The sequence below is a fragment of the Dreissena polymorpha genome, chromosome 5 (genome assembly GCF_020536995.1).
Source record: "Dreissena polymorpha isolate Duluth1 chromosome 5, UMN_Dpol_1.0, whole genome shotgun sequence".
NCBI lineage: Eukaryota > Metazoa > Mollusca > Bivalvia > Myida > Dreissenidae > Dreissena > Dreissena polymorpha.
In genome coordinates, this window is record NC_068359.1 from 33567819 (window position 1) to 33587722 (window position 19904).

At 37.1% G+C, this 19904-nt stretch overlaps 2 protein-coding genes across 4 annotated transcripts in view; one reads left to right on the forward strand and one right to left on the reverse strand.

Annotated features, from left to right (window-relative positions):
• The window catches only part of LOC127881282 (serine/threonine-protein kinase TBK1-like), a 33243-nt gene extending 32364 nt beyond the window's left edge, over positions 1 to 879 (reverse strand). For all 3 annotated transcript variants that reach the window (XM_052429031.1, XM_052429030.1, XM_052429032.1), the window contains exon 1: positions 715 to 879. In XM_052429031.1, coding sequence (XP_052284991.1) covers positions 715 to 822 — 108 coding nt within the window. In that variant the 5' untranslated portion in view covers positions 823 to 879. The remainder of the gene's footprint in view (positions 1 to 714) is intronic.
• Positions 880 to 930: 51 nt separating this feature from the next.
• Positions 931 to 19904, forward strand: part of LOC127881279 (structural maintenance of chromosomes protein 1A-like) — a 48294-nt gene continuing 29320 nt past the window's right edge. The window contains exons 1-12 of the mRNA XM_052429028.1: positions 931 to 1195; positions 2929 to 3005; positions 4942 to 5088; positions 5954 to 6102; positions 7202 to 7370; positions 9302 to 9514; positions 10580 to 10665; positions 11290 to 11338; positions 12629 to 12745; positions 16774 to 16988; positions 18532 to 18667; positions 19130 to 19207. Coding sequence (XP_052284988.1) covers positions 1084 to 1195; positions 2929 to 3005; positions 4942 to 5088; positions 5954 to 6102; positions 7202 to 7370; positions 9302 to 9514; positions 10580 to 10665; positions 11290 to 11338; positions 12629 to 12745; positions 16774 to 16988; positions 18532 to 18667; positions 19130 to 19207 — 1548 coding nt within the window. The 5' untranslated portion in view covers positions 931 to 1083. The remainder of the gene's footprint in view (positions 1196 to 2928; positions 3006 to 4941; positions 5089 to 5953; positions 6103 to 7201; positions 7371 to 9301; positions 9515 to 10579; positions 10666 to 11289; positions 11339 to 12628; positions 12746 to 16773; positions 16989 to 18531; positions 18668 to 19129; positions 19208 to 19904) is intronic.

Below are 19904 nucleotides of genomic sequence, written 5' to 3' on the forward strand. Positions count from 1 at the left end.
TGCTGTTGCCTTCAACTTGACAGTTTCTTGATTTTCCTAAACTACTTTCAAATACTCAACAGCCAGGCCTTTTTCGAAATTTGTGAACAGTTCTAAGGTACAATGGGGACTTTTTGTTTTGAAATAAGTCAAATTAGGATATTTAAATAAAATATATATGAGAGAAGTGATATTTTACTGTTTACCCTTGTGAAGTATTTATTCATTTGTCTTGAAAGCAATTACATTGAAGAAAATCATGATTTTTTTCAGTAAAATCTAATTAATTTAGTAGGAGGGAAAATCAATTTAGAGTTGGGAAAAACCATTAATTGTTTAGGACAGGCTTGGCCATATGAGAACAGTAAAAAGACTGACTGTAATCTTAAAAGTAGGTTAAAGAGATTCCATTCAAAATGATAAAAGAAGTCAAACTTAATCACGTGACCATAAACAAATCAGTTTCGAAATTCTAATGTTGTACTAACATTTTCAGGTATTTTTGTTCTTCCATATTCAATGCCAAATGGCATTCAAAACTATCTATGGCACTAAAATCTAGCTGACACTTACTCATTATTTTGTTAATTTAAATACAAGTTTTTATGTTTCAACTCCAACGGTGGACTTGTTTATTATAAAAAATAATAATACATGTAATATCTTTTCAGTATAACTTGAAGCTGGGCGGATAGAAATTCAAATGCAACAATGGCATAATTGGTGGTTATTCACCTTCCTTATTCCTTTGTACACTGAACATGTTGCTCCTTTTCCTATGTAATCATCGACAGCGTTATAAACATAATTTTCCGTCGCTTTTAAACGGCTTTGATCCATCATTTCTTAAGATGACGTTTTAATACAAAACGAAAGTGACTAATGCGGGAAAACCCATTTGCGATTATTACGACGTTAACTGTTTTAATGCAAATCTCGTTTAATCTCGGCTGTATCGAGATCTGAATTATAAACAAAAATACGCGCAAAAATTGTACAATTTCCTCTGCTTTCTGCAATCTATTAAATGTTAAGGAGGCAAACAATGAGTGCATGTTAAGCATATATTATTTAATGTAAAAGAGACGCTAAATACTCTACAACATGCCTGGTTATTTGAAATACATCGAGGTGGATAACTTCAAATCCTACCTTGGTAAACAAAAGATTGGACCATTCAAGAAGTTCTCAGCTATCATTGGACCCAATGGATCAGGTATTAAGTATTCAACTTTCCAAACAATTTTGTCCATGCACCCAGTGGTAATTTACATAAATTGTAAAAAGACTTCAGGTTTACCAAACATCTAAAATATGTTCCTGCTTCATTGTATATATCCCTTAGGACCCTTGGGCCTTGGCCTTACACTCAAAAGTAGTCCATTTAAACTTAACCTATATGCACCCCTTCATAAATACAATAGCAGTTCTGCACAGAGATTCTGTGTGTATCACTAAACAGACTATGTACCTTACCAATTATGGAAAGCTAAGAATAAACTTCAAAAACACATTAAATGTGCAAAAGATTGGTGTACCGCCACCGATCCGACAGTCTGGAATTTAATGGCGGATATTTCAATGAAATTTTACGAGATTTTTGCATAAAAGATTTTTACTTAGCCAAATTCTCAATATATTTGCATATGGCTCAAATTTCGAACGATAGCGCGAGACCTGCATTCTGAACGAAAATAAGCAACTATTGTTAATAGTGTTCTTACAAAATTTGTACCAATTTTTCACTTCTGGTTAGCTATTATTTGTCGGACAGCAGTTTTTACCGGATGTTCTGTTTATTTCGGGTATTTATAATCTTTAAACACAACTTTTGTGCGATGTTTTTCTCAAAATTCAGGGTCAATGAATGCAGGGTTTTTTTTACTAAGAAAGTGACGCCGATATTCGGCGTCTTCCCCTACCGGAATTTTTCCCCTTAAAATACAATTTCCCCACCAAAAATATCATTTTTCACCAAAATATAATATTTTCTCTCAAAGAAATGTTTATTTTTCCTTGGGGCATTCGACAATTATCCAATTTGCACCATGTACAACGAATTCGCGCTCTCTCTCTCCAGACGAACACACAACATCTGGGAATCCCAGTTATTCTAAATATAGCTCTTAAATAACGTCATGTAAACTGGGCAACTAATCGTAATAATCATGTGACTATTTTACTGGATACCGGTCTTGCGCGAGAAGGGTGTTTCGTCAATTAATTACCGGAAACCAGTCGAATTTTCATCCGGGCTATGTGCAAGCCGAGGTATAAACGTGAAAACAGAAAAAAATGTCTCACAATTAGCGTTCTTACACAAACAAAATAAAACATTCGAACTCGGAAGATACTGAACGCATCGAGGCATTTTTAAAGAATCATCGAAAACCGTTATAACCCAGCAGGATTCCGAGGTAATCAACATCGAACATTGTGAAAGTGAAAGTAGACAATCGGCAGCTGCCGCTCCTTTCCCTTCCAATACTGTAGCAAATCAAGATCGTCAACCCATTCATCATGAAATTGAAATCACAAAATTGACATCGTCCCCCGGCCCCAGTACAAAAATATAGTTGAAAACATTTCCCATTATTAGATCTACACCTGCAACTTTATTAAGGACTTTGACTTTAATACCTGTTAAATGTGTTTAAGAACAAAAAGGACAGAGACAAGTCTCTTTTGATGAGTTGTAGACATTGAAATGAACAGTTTTTATTTTTTCCCCTAATATCTCTCATTCGCACTCTTTTTTTCCCCTTTCACCCAGCGTCCAGCGTCTTCCCCTTTCTCTAAAAAAAACCCCTGATGAATGGCATTCATTCCAACTAGCTTATTGTAATAATGGTAACATACTTTATTTTTTAAACTAATGGATTGTTGTTCTCCAGTTCACACTGTAATCGTTTGGTTTGTATTTTATGTATGCACCCTATATATTTTAAGGCAAATCTAACTTGATGGATGCTATCAGTTTTGTTCTTGGGGAAAAAACATCCAACTTGCGAGTGAGGAGATTAAGTGTAAGTATAAATAGGTGCATTTTTTTTTTAGTAGACACCTTGGTATAATGGATTTGGTGTCCGCCTAGCGACTGGGAGGTCACGGGTTTGATCCCCACCATGGGAGCGTTCTTTAGATCTCCCCAAAAGACACCAAGTACTGGTTCTAGGCCGAGGAAACGGACTCGAGATCGTTTATATAAGCCTTAGGCTTTTGATGCAATCGAGCTTCAATATTTAGGTTTAAACTAAAGTAAGTAACAGGGTAAATTGTACCCTATATAAAAAGAATAAAAAAAATGATGATAAGTGTGTAAAACTGAGGCTATTTAGGGCTTCACTGCCATGGCTCAACATTTTCTTGACTGTCTATCCGAACAAAAATACTATGTTAGAATTTTATGTTATAATATAAAGTGTTGCAGACATTCCCAAAAGTGTCGGACCGTTGGACCTGACCAAGGTTTTAAAAACAGGTCCGATTGAAAATGCCATGTTGCCGGTCCGAATGTCCGGGAAATAATTCAAGAGGAAAAATTGATTTATTTGATAGAATTCGTTCCAGTGTGCGATCATTTGAGAACGAATATTCCTGGGTATTCCGGAAATTTGCGCTTGGTACCAATTTCGTCCGGTCTTTTATTTATCGATTTCTAATTGGTTAGCGGCTGGCAAAGAATGAACGGTAACTGACGAAACCTCTTCGCTACTTTCCGAAAAATCTTACGATTCTGCGAAATGCTGCTAATGTCCGCCATCTTGAAATTTTAAGTGATCGATTTATAGCAATGTTAAGCACTGCAGTAGCATATTGTAAAGCAATATGTTAACCGAATTATATATTGATGACATATTTGCTAGGTTACTGGTTACTCGTTTACATTTTCTACATTCAAACGATATGTATAAAGCACATTTAATTATATGTGCAAAACATGTACATGTTTTCGGACTGTCGTATTTGGATACAGTATGATTCGTCAATTTTAATTTATTATCAACGTTCTTTATAACATTTTTATAAATGACGATACACATGCGGTGATACGGATGGTATGGTTTATAATATTTCGCATTGTAGTCACTAGATATTGCATCTAGAAATACTACAAAAAAGTACAATAAGCTAGGTCACGGGAGTGTCCCCCATTGGGACTCTGCCTTTTATCCCCGTTTGGTCCTGCGGTCCCAGACCACTAGCTTAATTTTCCAGATTCCAATTTTGGGTCAATTGACACCCCTGGAATTAATAAGAAAACAAATATGTAACCATACAACTTATCGACTTAGGAAAACAACCAACACTTAGTATTAATGGAGCATCTGAGTTGTTGCCGAACGACATAACACTTAACTTTGCAAATATATAAATACGATATATATGTTTGTACATTTATGTTTCGGTCCTATGAATTCCAGTCCGGTCCTGCAAGTTATCTAAGACTACCGGACCGGATGTCCTGTGGACTTAAAATACTTTTGGGAATGTCTGGTGTTGCTTAAGTTTGCTTTTACAAAGCAAGTAAATGACGTTTTGTTTATTATTTTATAGTCCATTTTTGGAAACTTTTGTTAAGATTTTGTAGAAAATTCATTGTTATTTTCACAGTCCAACTTTGTCTTTTTTAAACCTTAAAAATCACTAGATTGAGTAATTTATTATTATTACTGTGCTAAACTGGATTGTGCCATAAGTGTGTTCAATGTTTTTTCACTACAAGACAATTTACTCAAACTGTGGTCAAAGCATCAAACAAATAATGATAAAAATCTTTACGGTATACCTTTCTCTCCTTAATACATGTACATGTACTGCTGTATGAAATAACTTATTATGAAACCTTTAACATGCATAGATACAGGGCAATTTGAAGGTATAAATAATAATCTAGAATTTAGTTCACCTGTAGGGTACTCACATATTTCTTTTAATACTGAAAAAGTCTTGTTTCACTAGGATTTGATCCACGGTGCACCAGTCGGTAAGCCCGCTGCCAACAAGGCTTCAGTAACTGCCGTGTATGCTGACCAGGACACTGAGAAAGAGACCGTCTTCACCCGCATCATCCAAGGATCTTCATCGGACCACAAGATCAATGGACAGGTGATAGCGGTTTGTTACAAGTGGTAGCATGATCTGATGCACTTAATTACAATTAAATAAAATGTTGCCATGGCAGCAATACAAATTAGACCCAATGTTTGAAATGAAGGTAGTTGTTGAAATATTAAATTCACTTTCAGTCATAGCTAGTTTTACAGAGTATTCATCTTTAATACTGCCAATTTTCCACCTAAAAATATTGCTTAGTTTATGAAAAATGAACTGTAAAATTTGAAATGGGCAGGTGATCTTTTGTCAAAAAGGCACTTTAGCGCACACAGTCGTTTAAACTCTGTGGTATATTTTAAATACAAATGGGAGTCGTATAGTTCATATTACCAGCATTTAAAACAGATTTCCAAAAACACCTACTTTTATCGATTTAATGAATTTATTTTACTGAAACTACCAATACAATTTACTGAACAAAAGGTCAGAAGAAAAAGGTGATGGAAGGGGTACAAGGGGTAAGGTAGGGACTTGGGGACAGCAGGGTAATGCGCCATTCAATTTAGGACTAGCTGGAGCATTGCTTAAGAAAGCAAACACATAATAAGATGTAATTCAGGACTGCAAACTAACACCCTATAACCTCCAAGCTTTGAAGATTTTCACTAAAGTATGACATGAGGGATTTTTTTCCTTCTTTAGCAAGGGCCTTATATAGGCCTCTTCCCCCAAAAGAAAGGCCACTTCTCGAATGAGAATTTCTTGAAAATTATGCGATTTTCCCCAAATTTCGAGCTTAATTTGAGAATTTTCTTCCCCATTTTCAGTTTTGTCAATATTTTTTACCCCAAAAATGGAAGGCCAAGCCCTATCCCCAAAGCAAGAAATAAAGTTCTGGACCTGCCATGTTTTTCAGTCCGTGTCCTCCCACCAGTATCAAGAGGAGCTGGAGAAGATTGGGGTGCTGGTCAAGTCCAAGAACTTCCTGGTCTTCCAGGGCACGGTGGAGAGCCTGGCCATGAAGAATGCCAAGGAGAGGACCGCCATGTTTGAAGAGATCAGCCGGTAAGCTGTGTTGGTTTCTTTGGTTAAAAGTTGGGCTGTTATATGGCCCCATTCCCTATCTCGAAAAAAGTTTTTTAAATTTCCCAACTGCGTTAAATTACCATTTAAGGAAAATTAAATAAAGGTCAACACAACTTCATCTCCCTTTCCAGCTGTATTATTACCTCTCAGTAAATATACAATTGAAAAGGCTTTAAGTCTCAATTTTTAAGTATTTGTAAGCAATAGTACAACAACACCAATTTTCCAAATTACAGTCCAAATAATGCGATTTTACCCAATATTAAGGGCCCCAGGCGCGTACTGAAAATGATGAAAAACATGCTAGTTGGCTGGCTATCAACTGAAGGTGTTTGAGAACTGTTCCATATCTGTCCAGGATAGGGACCTTGTGATGGGAGTAATTGGTGATAAATATTAAATATTATGTCACCTGAAGGACTCAAGGTCGCTGTGGAGTAGTAGATATGGTGTCCGCCTAGGGATTGGGAGGTATTGGGTTTGATCCCCACTTAGGGAGTGTTCTTTTGATCCCCACCAAAGACACAAAGTACTGGTTCTACCCAGGAAACAGACTCAAGAGCTTTCTTATAAGCCTAAGGCTTTCGATGCAATTTAGGTTAAATAAATAGGTTGAAAATAAGAGATCAATAGGTCCTGAATTGGCCCAAGATTTTCTTTTTTGACCAATACCGACCAGGTGTTCTATTTCATTATATAGCCACGCAATTGCACACAAGGCCCTCAATCTATTAAATCTGCCGCCGAAATTTGGCGGCAGTCCCCCACCTGAAAAGTATACTATTTTCCCGTTTTCCCCCTTAAAAAAAAATATTTTTTTTTTTTAATAGAAAGATGTGTCTCATGATTATTATATCTCAATTCTATTTCAATTTTATCGTTGCAAACATACTAAATTATGAAAAATGCAATGAGTATAGTGCAAACATGTACAAATGTAATAATGAGTAAGTAAAAAATCCCCCAAAAAGGGAAACGCCGCGAAAATTCTCCCTCCTAAGGGCTGCGAACCCCTTCCCCAAAAGTAGTGTTAGGGCGCTGGCACATTCCTGATCACTACTGCATTCTGTATTTACAGTTCAGGCGAACTGAAGGAGGAGTACGATCAAGCCAAGGCGGAGATGTTGAAGGCGGAGGAAGACACGCAGTTCAACTACCACAAAAAGAAGGGCATCGCTGCCGAGAAGAAAGAGGCCAAGATGGAGAAAGATGAGGCCGAGCGCTACCAGAAACTCAAGCAGGAAGTGGTTAGTATGATGTTGATGTCAGGAAATATTGGCCGATTGCAAACTACTTTGGCCGATTTTGAAAATGACCAGAGTTTTGGGAAAAGTGGGCTTAATGCAGGTGGGTCAAGTGTATCCCCAGATTAACCTGTGCAGTCTGCACAGCCTTATCAAGGACACAACTTCCCCCCCCCCTACATTGAATATTTGTGATAAAGAGGCGATATCATTTAAACGAAAACATCCAGAAAAGCCGAAATTGTCATCCCTGACTGCAAAGGCTAATCTGATAATGTCGCCCTTTCTCTCTCAAAAGCAAATGGAAATGGCTATACTGTGAAACCATTTTTTTTTGTCGGCACAAAATTTCGCCCTTTTCATAGAAATGACTATTTCGTCCGCTCTTAAATTCGTCCATTTCTGGTTTTGAAAAAAAAAACACGTCCGATTTGTTTGTAATACATGTAATACGCTGTTGCGAAAAAATCGTGTTGGGGAAAGAGAGGTGACACTTGGTAGTCACTTGCAGGAGGTGGGCCTTGTTTGGCATATGCCAATTAACAAGTCTGTTATTTTAGGTAATAGAAACTGTCCCTTATTATTTTATGTCATTGACACGTTCTTTGTTATTTTTAGCGGATAAGTGGGACTGAATAATCGTTAACGAGTGTTTTAAACAACGAAAATGTTCTTTATTAATTTGTAAAAAGGCGCAGAATATATTTCAGTCAGGTGTTGATCCCACATCGTCATATTTTAATTGCGTTTAATAGTATTGTCTTTAATCCGGATTCGCCGCGTGTAGGCTGTATAATCTGCAACACCCCTGAAAAACACAATACACACAATGGGTAATAAAGTTGTTAACAATTAGCGCTAATCAACACTATTATACCTAAACGAAGTCGACGCATTCGATACAGCCTTATTGCATTCGCATTTTTCAGGAAATGTCAGTTGTCAGTACACTGTATAATGAACACCCCTTTGTGTCAAAACCGGATTTAACTTGAGTGTGAATAGTTGACTGTTTCATGTTCTTTGTATCAATACCATCTGTGTATCTGTATTATAAGTATACCAGTCAACAAACAAGGTGCGCGCTTCCGCATATGGGAATTCGGACGTTAAAAAAATTGTCCTACGGTTTAGCGTTCATGCCGTCGAACGCATTAAGCAGCAATATAACTCGTTTTTTTTACTATTTCTTTATTTGCAAAAAATACTAGTGGCTTATAACTTACCTTGCAATCTTTTTTTCTCGCATTTTGCGAGTATGCGAGTGTTAATTTCGAGCCCTGTGTATATGCGTGGATTACGCTGGATTTAAATGCCTCATGCCTACGGTAATTCAGTCTTATTTGTTTCAAATATGGGACATGATTGTTCGTTAGGATCTTGAATTCGTCCATCGGTCGAAGGACGAAAAAGGCGAAAATTAATGTCGGACGAATAATAATGATTTTACAGTATGCAACCAGCATAAAACCACAAACAGCCTGATAGTTACTGGCAGGCTGTTCAGGTTTTATGCTCTTTGCAGCTGATCGATATCTTAGTTTTAGAAATGAATTCTTTTAATCTTGAATCTATCAAGAAAGGACTTAATTTAACTTTTTAAGTGACTACAATGGCTTCAAAAGGCATATTGAGTGATAAAGAGTTATCACATAAATCTGACATGTTCACTTCAGGAAGATCACAAAAATCTCACATATTCACTTCAGGAAGATCACAAAAATCTCACATATTCACTTTAGGAAGATCACAAAAATCTCATGTTCACTTCAGTGTAATCACATAAATCTCACATGTTCACTTCAGGAAGATCACAAAAATCTCATGTTCACTTCAGTGTAATCACATAAACCTCACATATTCACTTTAGGAAGATCACAAAAATCTCATGTTCACTTCAGTGTAATCACATAAATCTCACATGTTCACTTCAGGAAGAGAAGCACCTGGAGCTGTCTCTGGTGCGTCTATTCTACAACGAGCGAGACATCGACGAGGTGACAGAGGAAATCAACCACAAAAACCATGCACTGGAGAAGGAGAACAAGAAGAGAGACAAGATTGAGGAGGAGATCAAGGGAAAGAAGAAGGAGCAGGGCAAGCTACTGAGGGAGCTCACCACCGTAGAGTCAACCATCAAAGAATGTGTGAGTAGTGTCCACCATTAAAGAACGTGTGAGTAGAGTCCACCATTACAGAATGTGTGAGTAGAGTCCACCATTACCGAATGTGTGAATAGTGTTCACCATTAAAGAAGGTGTGAATAGTATTCACCATGATTACAGAATGTGTGAGTAGAGTCCATGATTTAAGAATGTGTGAGTGGAGTCCATGATTACAGAATGTGTGAGTAGAGTCCATGATTTAAGAATGTGTGAGTGGAGTCCATGATTACAGAATGTGTGAGTAGAGTCCACCATAAAAAAAATATGTTAGTAGAGGCTACCATAAACAATGTGTGAGTAGAGTCCACCATTACAGAACAGAATGTGTGAGTAGAGTCCACCATTAAAGAATGTGTGAGTAGAGTCCACCATTAAATGATGTTTGAGTAGAGTCCACCATTAAAGAGTGTGTGAGTAGAGTCCACCATTACAGAATGTGTGAGTAGAGTCCACAATTAAAGAATATGTGAGTAGAGTCAACCTTCAAAGGATGTGTGAGTAGAGTCCACCATTACAGAATGTGTGAGTAGAGTCCACCATAAGAATGTGTGGGTAGAGTCCACCATAAGAATGTGTGGGTAGAGTCAACCATCAAAGGATGTGTGAGTAGAGTCCACCATAAACAAATTTGTGAGTAAAGTCAACCATTAAAGAAAGTGTGAGTAGATTCCACCATCTAAGAATGAATGAGTAGAGTCAACCATTAAAGAATGCATGAGTAGAGTCTGCCATCACAGAATGTGTGAGTAGAGTCCACCATTACAGAATGTGTGAGTAGAGTCAACCATTAAAGAATGCATGAGTAGAGTCTGCCATCACAGAATGTGTGAGTAGAGTCATGTGTGAGTACAGTCCACCATCACAGAATGTGAGTGGAGTCCACCATTACAGAATGTGTGAGTAGAGTCCACCATTACACAATGAGTCCACCATTCAGTATTTTAACCCCTGAATAATTCATTTGACGCCTGACAATTTATAGCATTGGTTGATTTTACTCCAGGTTTTCAAAAGCTATTGAAATCCATGGTTTCTGGATACTTGCAGGAGGTGGAGCTTAACAAGAAGAGACCCCTGTATATTAAGGCCAAGGAGAAGACAGCTCATATGATCAAAAAGCTGGAAGGGGCAAAGTAAGAACGCAGTGAAAAATTTCTCAGTTTCTGCTTGTTCACGCACCCCACCCCCCTTCTATGAAATGGGGATAGATTGCTTTGCACCTGTCTTTAGGAGGTCTTACGTTTTGTCAATTCACCATTGCGTTTTTGCAGCATAGGTCAAAGCTTTGTCAAGGTCACAGTGGCTTGTAACATGAATTTTCTTTCTGCCTAATATCTAGAGAATTATAAGAGCTATGAGCATCTAGTTTAAACAATAATTCAAAGGTCAATGTCACGTGTGCTTGCAATATTGAAAACAATCTCTTTAACAATAGCTCATGTTCACATCTTGGCTGCAAGTCATGACACATAAATGTTTTAATGACATCTCATGTTTTAACTTTGATTGATCTTAAAACTATAAGTATGAAACACTAGTAATATTTTTAGATTTTTTTAATGGATCATTGGTTTTAATACTGATGCTACTTGAAGAATTAAATGCAATGGCATTTGTATTGTATGATTTATGTGATGTTGCATAGCTTTTTTGTTAATTTTTTTTCATTGATTATCCATTTATGATTTAGTTTATAAACCAACTAACTGATTCTTAATACATATGTATAATATATTTATCCAAATTTTATTTTAAAGGAAATCGCTGAAACAGGCAAAGAAGACCCACGAAAATCATGAACAAGAGGTATGGCTTCTGGTAGAGCTTTAATACATTGACTGAACATTTGTGGCATTTAACCCTTTACTACTAAGATATGTTTTTTGATGCATTTGTAGTCCATAAGAAAGTTACATTTAATCAAAAACCTTTCTTACTTAATTCAAGTTTTAAAGGCTTCATTTACAGCCCTTAGTTACTGATGAGCAGCAAACAGCATAAAACCTGAACAGGCTGTGAGTTACTCACAGGCTGTTCTGGTTATATGCTGGTTGAAAAAGCCATTTTCACTTTTCTTTTGAACATTTGTTGCATTTAAGTGTTATACCTTTTCTTATGGTAGAGCAATTTTCCACAAGAACTTTTGGTTTTAACTATGCACATTTGACAAAAAGACACAGTACAATTTACAATATGTATGAATTTAATCACTAAATTGTGAACTGTTAATGATCATTTATATGTAGGAATTCATCACTCATTTATGGCCTTTTAATAATCATCTAATCTTCAGAGGTTTGTTCGAACACAAAAAAATTATTCAGAAAAATTGACCCCTACCGGCGAAACCGGAGGGGACTTATGATTTGCGCTCTGTCTGTCTGTCAGTCGGTCAGTCTGTCACACTTTTCTGGATCCTGCGATAACTTTGAAAGTTCTTCATATTTTTTCATGAAACTTGAAACATGGACAGATGGCAATATAGAGATTATGCACGTCATTTCATTTTGTTCCTAGGTCTAGAATTCTGGTTGCTATGGCAACAAATAGACTAGAAATATTGCTGAAAATGGCTGAGTTTCACCGGTAACGGACCATATTGCTAGGCAATAGTCTTGTTGTCTTTACCATGTTAAGTTAAATTCAATACCTCTTGCTATTAGAATGTTGACCTATTCAAAGGCTGGGTCCTAATTTGAATATCATTTATGGTCCGTGTAAATGTTTGCGATGCATATTATGCGCACCTATTATCAGATTTGCCTTTCCCTTAATGCAAAACTGTAAAAACATGGTGGGATTTTTCCTTTTGCAGACTAGCATTTAAGCCTCTGTCTGAGAAAACTGGGCTAAATGCAAATGCGTAAAGTGTCATCCCAGATTAGCCTGTGCAGTCCACACCGGCTACTCAGGGACAACTCTGTCTGCTTTTATGAAATATTTTGTGTAAAGGAAGTTCTTTTTTAAACAAAATATTCCACAAAAGGGGATATTTGGATTCCTGATGAGCCATTATGAAATATCTAGGATGACAACGCACACGCATTAAGCCCAGTTCTCCCAGATTGCTGCTTATTTGATTTAATTAACTTGCAGATCAACGAGTTGGAGCGAGAGCTGGAGGAGGTGGAGGCAAAGAGGCGTGAGTTTGAAGAGCAGATAGAGGCCGAGTCCCAGTCCCAAGGTCGTGACCTTGAACTGGAGGAGTCACAGGTCGGTACCAAGACAGTGGGGGAAAGCGGGGGGGGGGGGGGTGCGCTGAGAACAGAGGAATTTTTTTAAAGGTTTCTTTCATTGAAGAATAGAGCTAGATGTGGAATAGAAGTTTAAAAAAATAATTGTTCTGTCTAGTTCACAATGTATTTATTTTTTTTAATGAAATTCTTAAGTTTAACATCAATATGGTTTCTTGTTTTTAATTATAGGTATAACATTTTATTTTTTTTTTAAATTATTTATTTACATCGTTTTACATAAGTCCAGTTTTTACAATAATCTTAAACCAAACAAAACACAATCTAACCCACGTCCATCCACAATATCCCAATTGGCTCAAAAAAAGTTGTCACCACTAAAGTTCGGCTCATAAATAAAGTTGGAGCCAATTTTTGGCCATACTGATAATTAAAATAATAATAAATTATATTGACCCATTTCAATAGTTTTACTAAACATAATTTTGAAGTGAGATAAACTGCTTTCTTTTGATTAAAATGTAATATTTAGTTTGTTAATTATTTGGAAAAATTAATTTTACAACATACTCAATATTGTTGTCAAAATTGTTTTTGCACAGTCATCAACACTGATGTTGGCGACAAATTTCCCCATTTAAAAAACTGTCGACACTTTCGCAAATTTGTCGCATTTGGAGACGATGGCGATCAACAGGGAAATATTATGTTAAAAGCCTCTGTATTCTCAATTTTATAGGATTTGTAAGCAAAGAACCACTGAATTTCCCATTTAAAGTCAAAACGACATTTTCACCAATCAAAAGAACCCCGGCCCCATTCCGAATTTGTGGAAAAATAACACAATCCATCCATAGTACCCCCGTGGGTGTTGCAGGTCTAGAAGAACCAGTTATGAAGGAACATTAACATAAAAAATGCATATGTAAATGTGACAGAGACTAATAGCAATCATTAATAATGACTCGAAGTTCACAGTTTAGTTCTCCATTGTGGTAGCTTTATTTATACCTCCTTTAACACACTAAGTACTGGTTCAATTAGGAAACTGACTCAAGAACATCATAATAAGACATAGGCTTTCAATGTAATTGAGCTGAAATAAATGGCTTTAAACTAAATCAAACTAGAAATGGCGCGGCAGAGGCTGACGCGTATCCCCACGCAGCATGTTTGACCCAGGGGCGCCCAAGGGTTGGTAATGGGGCCATGCATAGTTGAGATAGACCGTATTGTCATAAGAGAAGTTCAGTATCAATTAGAAGCGAATCGGTGTATAAATAAAGAAGTTATAGTAAAAGGCAATTTTGGGTGGGTGTGGCCTATGTGGGCAGGGCGCCCCAGGGTTGGTAATGGGGCCATGCATAGTTGAGATTGACCGTATTGTCATAAGAGAAGTTCAGTATCAATTAGAAGTGAATTGGTGTAGAAATGAAGAAATTATAGTAAGGCCAGAGTTTTTTAATAAATAGATTTTCGGACCCGCCGACTCTTATTTTTGACGAAACCAAAAAAAAAAAAATTATATAATTTCAATCTCGGATTTTTTTTCGGGTGCCAAAAGCCGGGTTTTAGACACAAAACGCGTGTCGGGTTCTAGAGAAGTAATTTATTTAAAGCGTTTACCGATATCGCGTGTAAATGTATCATAAGCGCTTCTGTAACATCGATCATTTTTACTGAAAACATGCAAAATGGTGGCGAGACCACGATGACTTTATACTGGTTTGGACTTATTATTTACCAGGATGCTAAAACAACAAAACAATTTATCAAAGCCACTAGTGACCAATCAATTGGCGATGTTGTGCGCAAACATGTTAATGAACACGACGAAATCGCTTCACTTGAAGCGTCTAAGACAATGATTGACACAGATAAGGTTAAGTGTGACCCATCTATGCCAGTGAATGTTTTGGTAGAGAGCGAATTGAAATGCATACATGCTATTTTAAAGTACCAAACCCCACAGGATCGTAGTATTATAAAAGAAAATGCATTTGATGTCCTAATGGCTATGAGGAGGAATTACTGCTACCTTCCATCTGCCAGGTAAACCATTTGTAAATTATTTAAGAAATTTTACAATTTAATATATGCAATATATTCATTATTTGGCAAACCTGTCATTGCAATTAGCAGGCTGACCAAAAATAATGATTTTATTTATTTTTTATATTAACCCTTTCAGTGTGAGAACCGAATTTTGAAGGCCTTTGCAAACAGTTTGGATCCAGATGAGACGCCACAGAACGTGGCGTCTTATCAGGATCAAAACTGTTTGCTATTCTGATAGTATTCTTTGAAAAAAAATCAAAGAAAATGATAATAAATTGTAGCAATTCAGCAGACGCCATTTTAGCAGACCACAAATTTCCAAGCATGCAAAGGGTTAATTGCTTTATAATTGATAAAATACAAATCTGTTTTGATAGTCTTGGCAAGGTGGTATATGTGACTTTTATAGTGACTTTTAAAAGATCTGTTTTTCATCAAAATGTAACATTGAAGGACATACTGTAGCCACTTTTTTCAAGGTGCAATGTATTAAAAATGTGTTATTCTATCTCTACATAATTCCTCTTTGCTATAAGATTGTAGTGGGAAACTCGTACAGCTTTGTGTTTTACAATTTTAAATATTAAACCATCACAAGCTTAATCTTGTTAATTTTGTAACTAATAGATTTTGGTTTGTATTTTCTTTTAATACTCGAGCAACACTCTGGCCCAAAAGGCAATTTTGGGTGGGTGTGGCCTATGTGGGCGGGGCGCCCCAGGGTTGTTAACGGGGCCATGCATAGTTGAGATTGACTGTATTGTCATAAGAGAAGTTCAGTATCAATTAGAAGAGGATCGGTGTAGAAATAAAGAAATTATAGTAAAAGGCAATTTTATGTGGGCGGGGCACGCCAGGGTTGGTAATGGGGCCATGCATAGTTGAGATTGACCGTATTGTCAGGGGTCAGATCAAAATTCCAAATAGTGCAAGGTCGCACATATGCTCATAGCTACAATGTGTGTAAGTTTTAAGGTTTAGTGCTTATAGTGTAGGAGAAGATAGTGGCCAAGACGGACGGACAGACGGCGGAGATAACCACAATATCCCCACGCTTTTCAAAAAGCGTGGGGATAATAAACCAAAATCTAGCCACTGTCCATTCACACTTTCCCCCATTGGTGTAACACATGGATGTGATTTCTCATCCTTTCAGCTGATTTCTCCCCTTTTGATGTTTTAATGTCTAACTCACTTCTCACTTCACAAATAGTTATAAAGTTTGCGGGATCTTTAAGCAAATGAAGAGTCCAAATGGGCTGTTTAAGGGTGGGGTGGGGAATATTTCCTCCTCTAAGGTGGATATTAAATCACAACCTTTATTTTTGCTTTCGAGTGGTTTATAGACAAATATCAGTGAAATAAAACTGATATTTGACTGTTTTTTAACAGTGAAACATAATAGTGAAAAATAACGATATTTTTCACTGTTTTACTGTGAAATGACGTCATTTTTAGCGAGGCTGTTTTCGGAGAAAACCCGGACTATTGTCATAGCCTGCTCGTCGTCCGACGTCCGCCGGCGTCGTGCTAAAACCTTAACATTGCCTCTAAAATCAAAGTGCTTCCACCTACAACTTTGAAACTTCATATGTAGATGCACCTTGATGAGTTCTACACGCCACACCCATTTTGGGTCACTAGGTCAAAGGTCAAGGTCACTGTGACCTCGAAAAAAAAATTCTTACAAGCTTTCGCAGCCGAGCGTGGCACCCGTTATGCGGTGCTCTTGTTTTCTACGAAATGACGTCATAAATCCATCGAAATTATCCAGTTAAACACTTTGCAATGTAAATAAACAGTGAAAAAAGCATAAAATAAAAAGAAAATTTGTTGTATTCGATAGAATATAGATTATATTTCACTCGTGCTCATAAAAAATAAACCATCATCGGCTGCGCTACTAGTGAAAATATTATTTTATAAGACCACTTGTGAAATAAAATAGATATTCCATTGAATACCACAAATATCCTCTATGTATTACAGGTCCAGGAGTACCAGCGTCTGAAAGAGGAGGCAGGCAAGAGGTCGGCACGACTCCTGCAGGAGATGGACACGATTCAGAGGGAACAGAAGTCAGACCAGGACAAGTACGACAACGAGACGCGCAAGAAGGCCGAGCTGCTTGCAAAGATCAAACAGAAGGAGCATGAGATGGAAGAGAACAAGAAACGCGTGGACAAGCTCAACGAGTACATCAAGTAGGTCATAAAGTGTGGACTAGCTGACTGTTATCTAAGAAACTTAAAAACAAACTCAATGAATACATCAAATAGGTCATAACCAGTACATCAAAGTAGGTCATAGAACAAGAAACCAGTGGACAAGCTTGACGATTACATTAGGTAGGTCACAAGCTCAGCGGTACATCAAGCAGGTCTCAAGCTCAAAGAGTAAATCAAGTAGGTCTCAAGGTCAACAAGTACATAAAGTAGGTCCCAAGCTTAACAAGTGCATCAAGTAGGTCTCAAGCTCAAAGAGTACCTCAAGTAGGTCTCAAGGTCAACAAGTACATAAAGTAGGTCCCAAGCTTAACAAGTACATCAAGTAGGTCAATAGCTCAAGGAGTATGTCAAGTAGGTCACAGAACAAGAAACCTGTGAACAAGCTCAAAGAGTACATCAAGTAGGTAATCTTAATATAAGAAACATGTCAACAAGCTCAATTAATGCATCACAAAGGTCATAACGAGTACATCAAGTAGGTCATAGAACAAGAAACTGGTGGACAAGCTTAACGATTACATTAAGCAGGTCACAAGCTCAACGTACATCAAGTAGGTCACAATCTCAAAGAGAACATCAAGGAGGTCCTAAGGTCAACAAGTAGGTCACAAGCTCAAGGAATAAATCAAGTAGGTCATTTGAAGTTACTTAGCTTGGTTTTACAGGTTGTCAAGCTCAACAAATACTTCAAGTAGGTTATCTTGAAGTTATTCAGACTCAACGAGTACATCAAGTCGGTCATTTTCAAGTAACTTAGCTAGGTTTTTCATCGAGTAGGTCACCTTTAAGTAACTTAGCCTGTTTTTTCTGTTTTTCAGAGTTTTTTTTTTATAAAAGGCTTTCGGATATTGCTGATTTTTGGTATGTGAGTCAATCTAGGTGGCCTACATATTAAGTGTGAGTTTTGTTCTGGTTCAGTGATTTTTGATGAAGTTATTGGCCTTGGACTTAGAAATTTTCTCTAAAAAAGTTGCTGTGTGGAATCAAAAAGCAGTGGGGGCATTGTGTTTGACAAATGCAGGTCTTGTTTTGTCTGTTTATTTTATACCGCAGTTCTGTGTATGGGATGAGCCATACATCAGGTAAAATGCATCAGTAAACTCTAGAATTGTTTGAGGTTTATATTGATGGAAACAGTGTATCTCTTATAATTGGCTGTAAGAAACAAGTCAAGAGATTGTTGAAAATGGCATCTTCTTGTTAACACTATAGTCATTATTCCTTTGAACAATAATGGGAGTCTCGCTCTGTGAAAACAGGGCTTAATAAATTTGTGTAAAAACCATGCACAGGCTAATCAAGGACAACAATTTCTGCCTACATTGGATTTTTGTTTTGATAAGGCCTCCTTTGAACAAAAAAATCCATAAAAGCGAAAAGTGTCACTGTTTAGCCTGTGCAGACTGCAAAAACTAATCTGTGATGAGTCACTGATGACACTTAATGAATTAATACATTTCTTGCATATTGATGCGTGCAAAAGCATGTTGCAGTATACATTCTGGCTTTCTCCTTGCAGACAAAGCACGTCGGCCATTGAGGACCAGAAGGTCCTGGAGACCCAGCTTGAAGAGGAAGTGACCACGGCAAACCAGAGGATAGGCGAGATAGAGAACGAGATGACCTCCATCAACGAGCAGTTGGGGGAAGCTAAGGTATTTCTAGGGCTTTAGGCCCTGTATGATTATTAGCATACTTAAGTCAATATTCTGAGCATATTCTTATTGCTGAACCTTTCCTGCACATGGAATATGGGCAAGGGTTATATCTACATTTGTTCAAGCAATTTCAGTGATTTTACCCTTTTTCCCATAAGAAGCGAAGTGAAAATGGCTTTTGCAACCAGCTTTAAACCAGAACAGCCTGAGAGAAACTCACAGTCTTTTCAGGTTTTATGCTGTTTGCTGCTCATCAGTAACTAAGGGTTGGAAATGAAGCCTTTAAAACTTGAATTTAGTAAGAATGGTATTTAATTAAATGTAATTTTTAGTGACTACAACTGCATCTAAAATTGTATGTATGTGGGAAAGGTTAAAGAAGCTGCATTTAGAAAGTATTTTCATTTCACATGTTATGCTTGCACTTGTCTATTGTAAAATGTTGGTTCTCGTTGTTAGGTGGACAAGCACGAGTCTGCACGGGCCATGAAGAAGGCAGAGTTGTTGGAGAATTTGAAACGTCTCTTCCCCGGAGTGGTATGTTTATCACTTTGTTGATAACAAACAGTTGCAAGATCATACAGTAGAAATGTACTGCCTTAGCCATTAATTTGCAAGACATGGATGGATTTTTAGCTCATCTATTTAATTTATTTTTTAAATGAGCTATTGTCATCACCTTGGCGTCGGCGTCTGGTTAAGTTTTGCGTTTAGGTCCACTTTTCTCATAAAGCATCAATGCTATTTCATTCAAACTTGGTACACTTACTTACTATCATGAGGGGACTGGGCAGGCAAAGTAAGATAACTCTGGCTTGCATTTTGACAGAATTATGTGCCTTTTTCATGCTTAGAAAATTGAAAAGTTTGGTTAAGTTTTGTGTTTAGGTCCACTTTTTTCCTAAAGTATCAAAGTTATTGCTTTCATACTTGCAACACTTACTAACTATCGTAAGGGGACTGTGCAGGCAAAGTTATGTAATTCTGACTGGCATTTTTACGGAATTATGGGCCCTTTATACTTGAAAATTTGGTCAAGTTTTGTGTTTTGGTCCTTTTTACCCCTAAAGTATCATAGATATTGCTTTCATACTTGGAACACTCGCAAACTATCATAAGGGGACAGTAAAGGACAAGTTGCATAACTCTGGTTGTCATTTTTACGGAATTATGACACTTTTTTGACTTAGTAACTTTGAATATATGGTTTCATTTTGTGTTTAGATCCACTTTA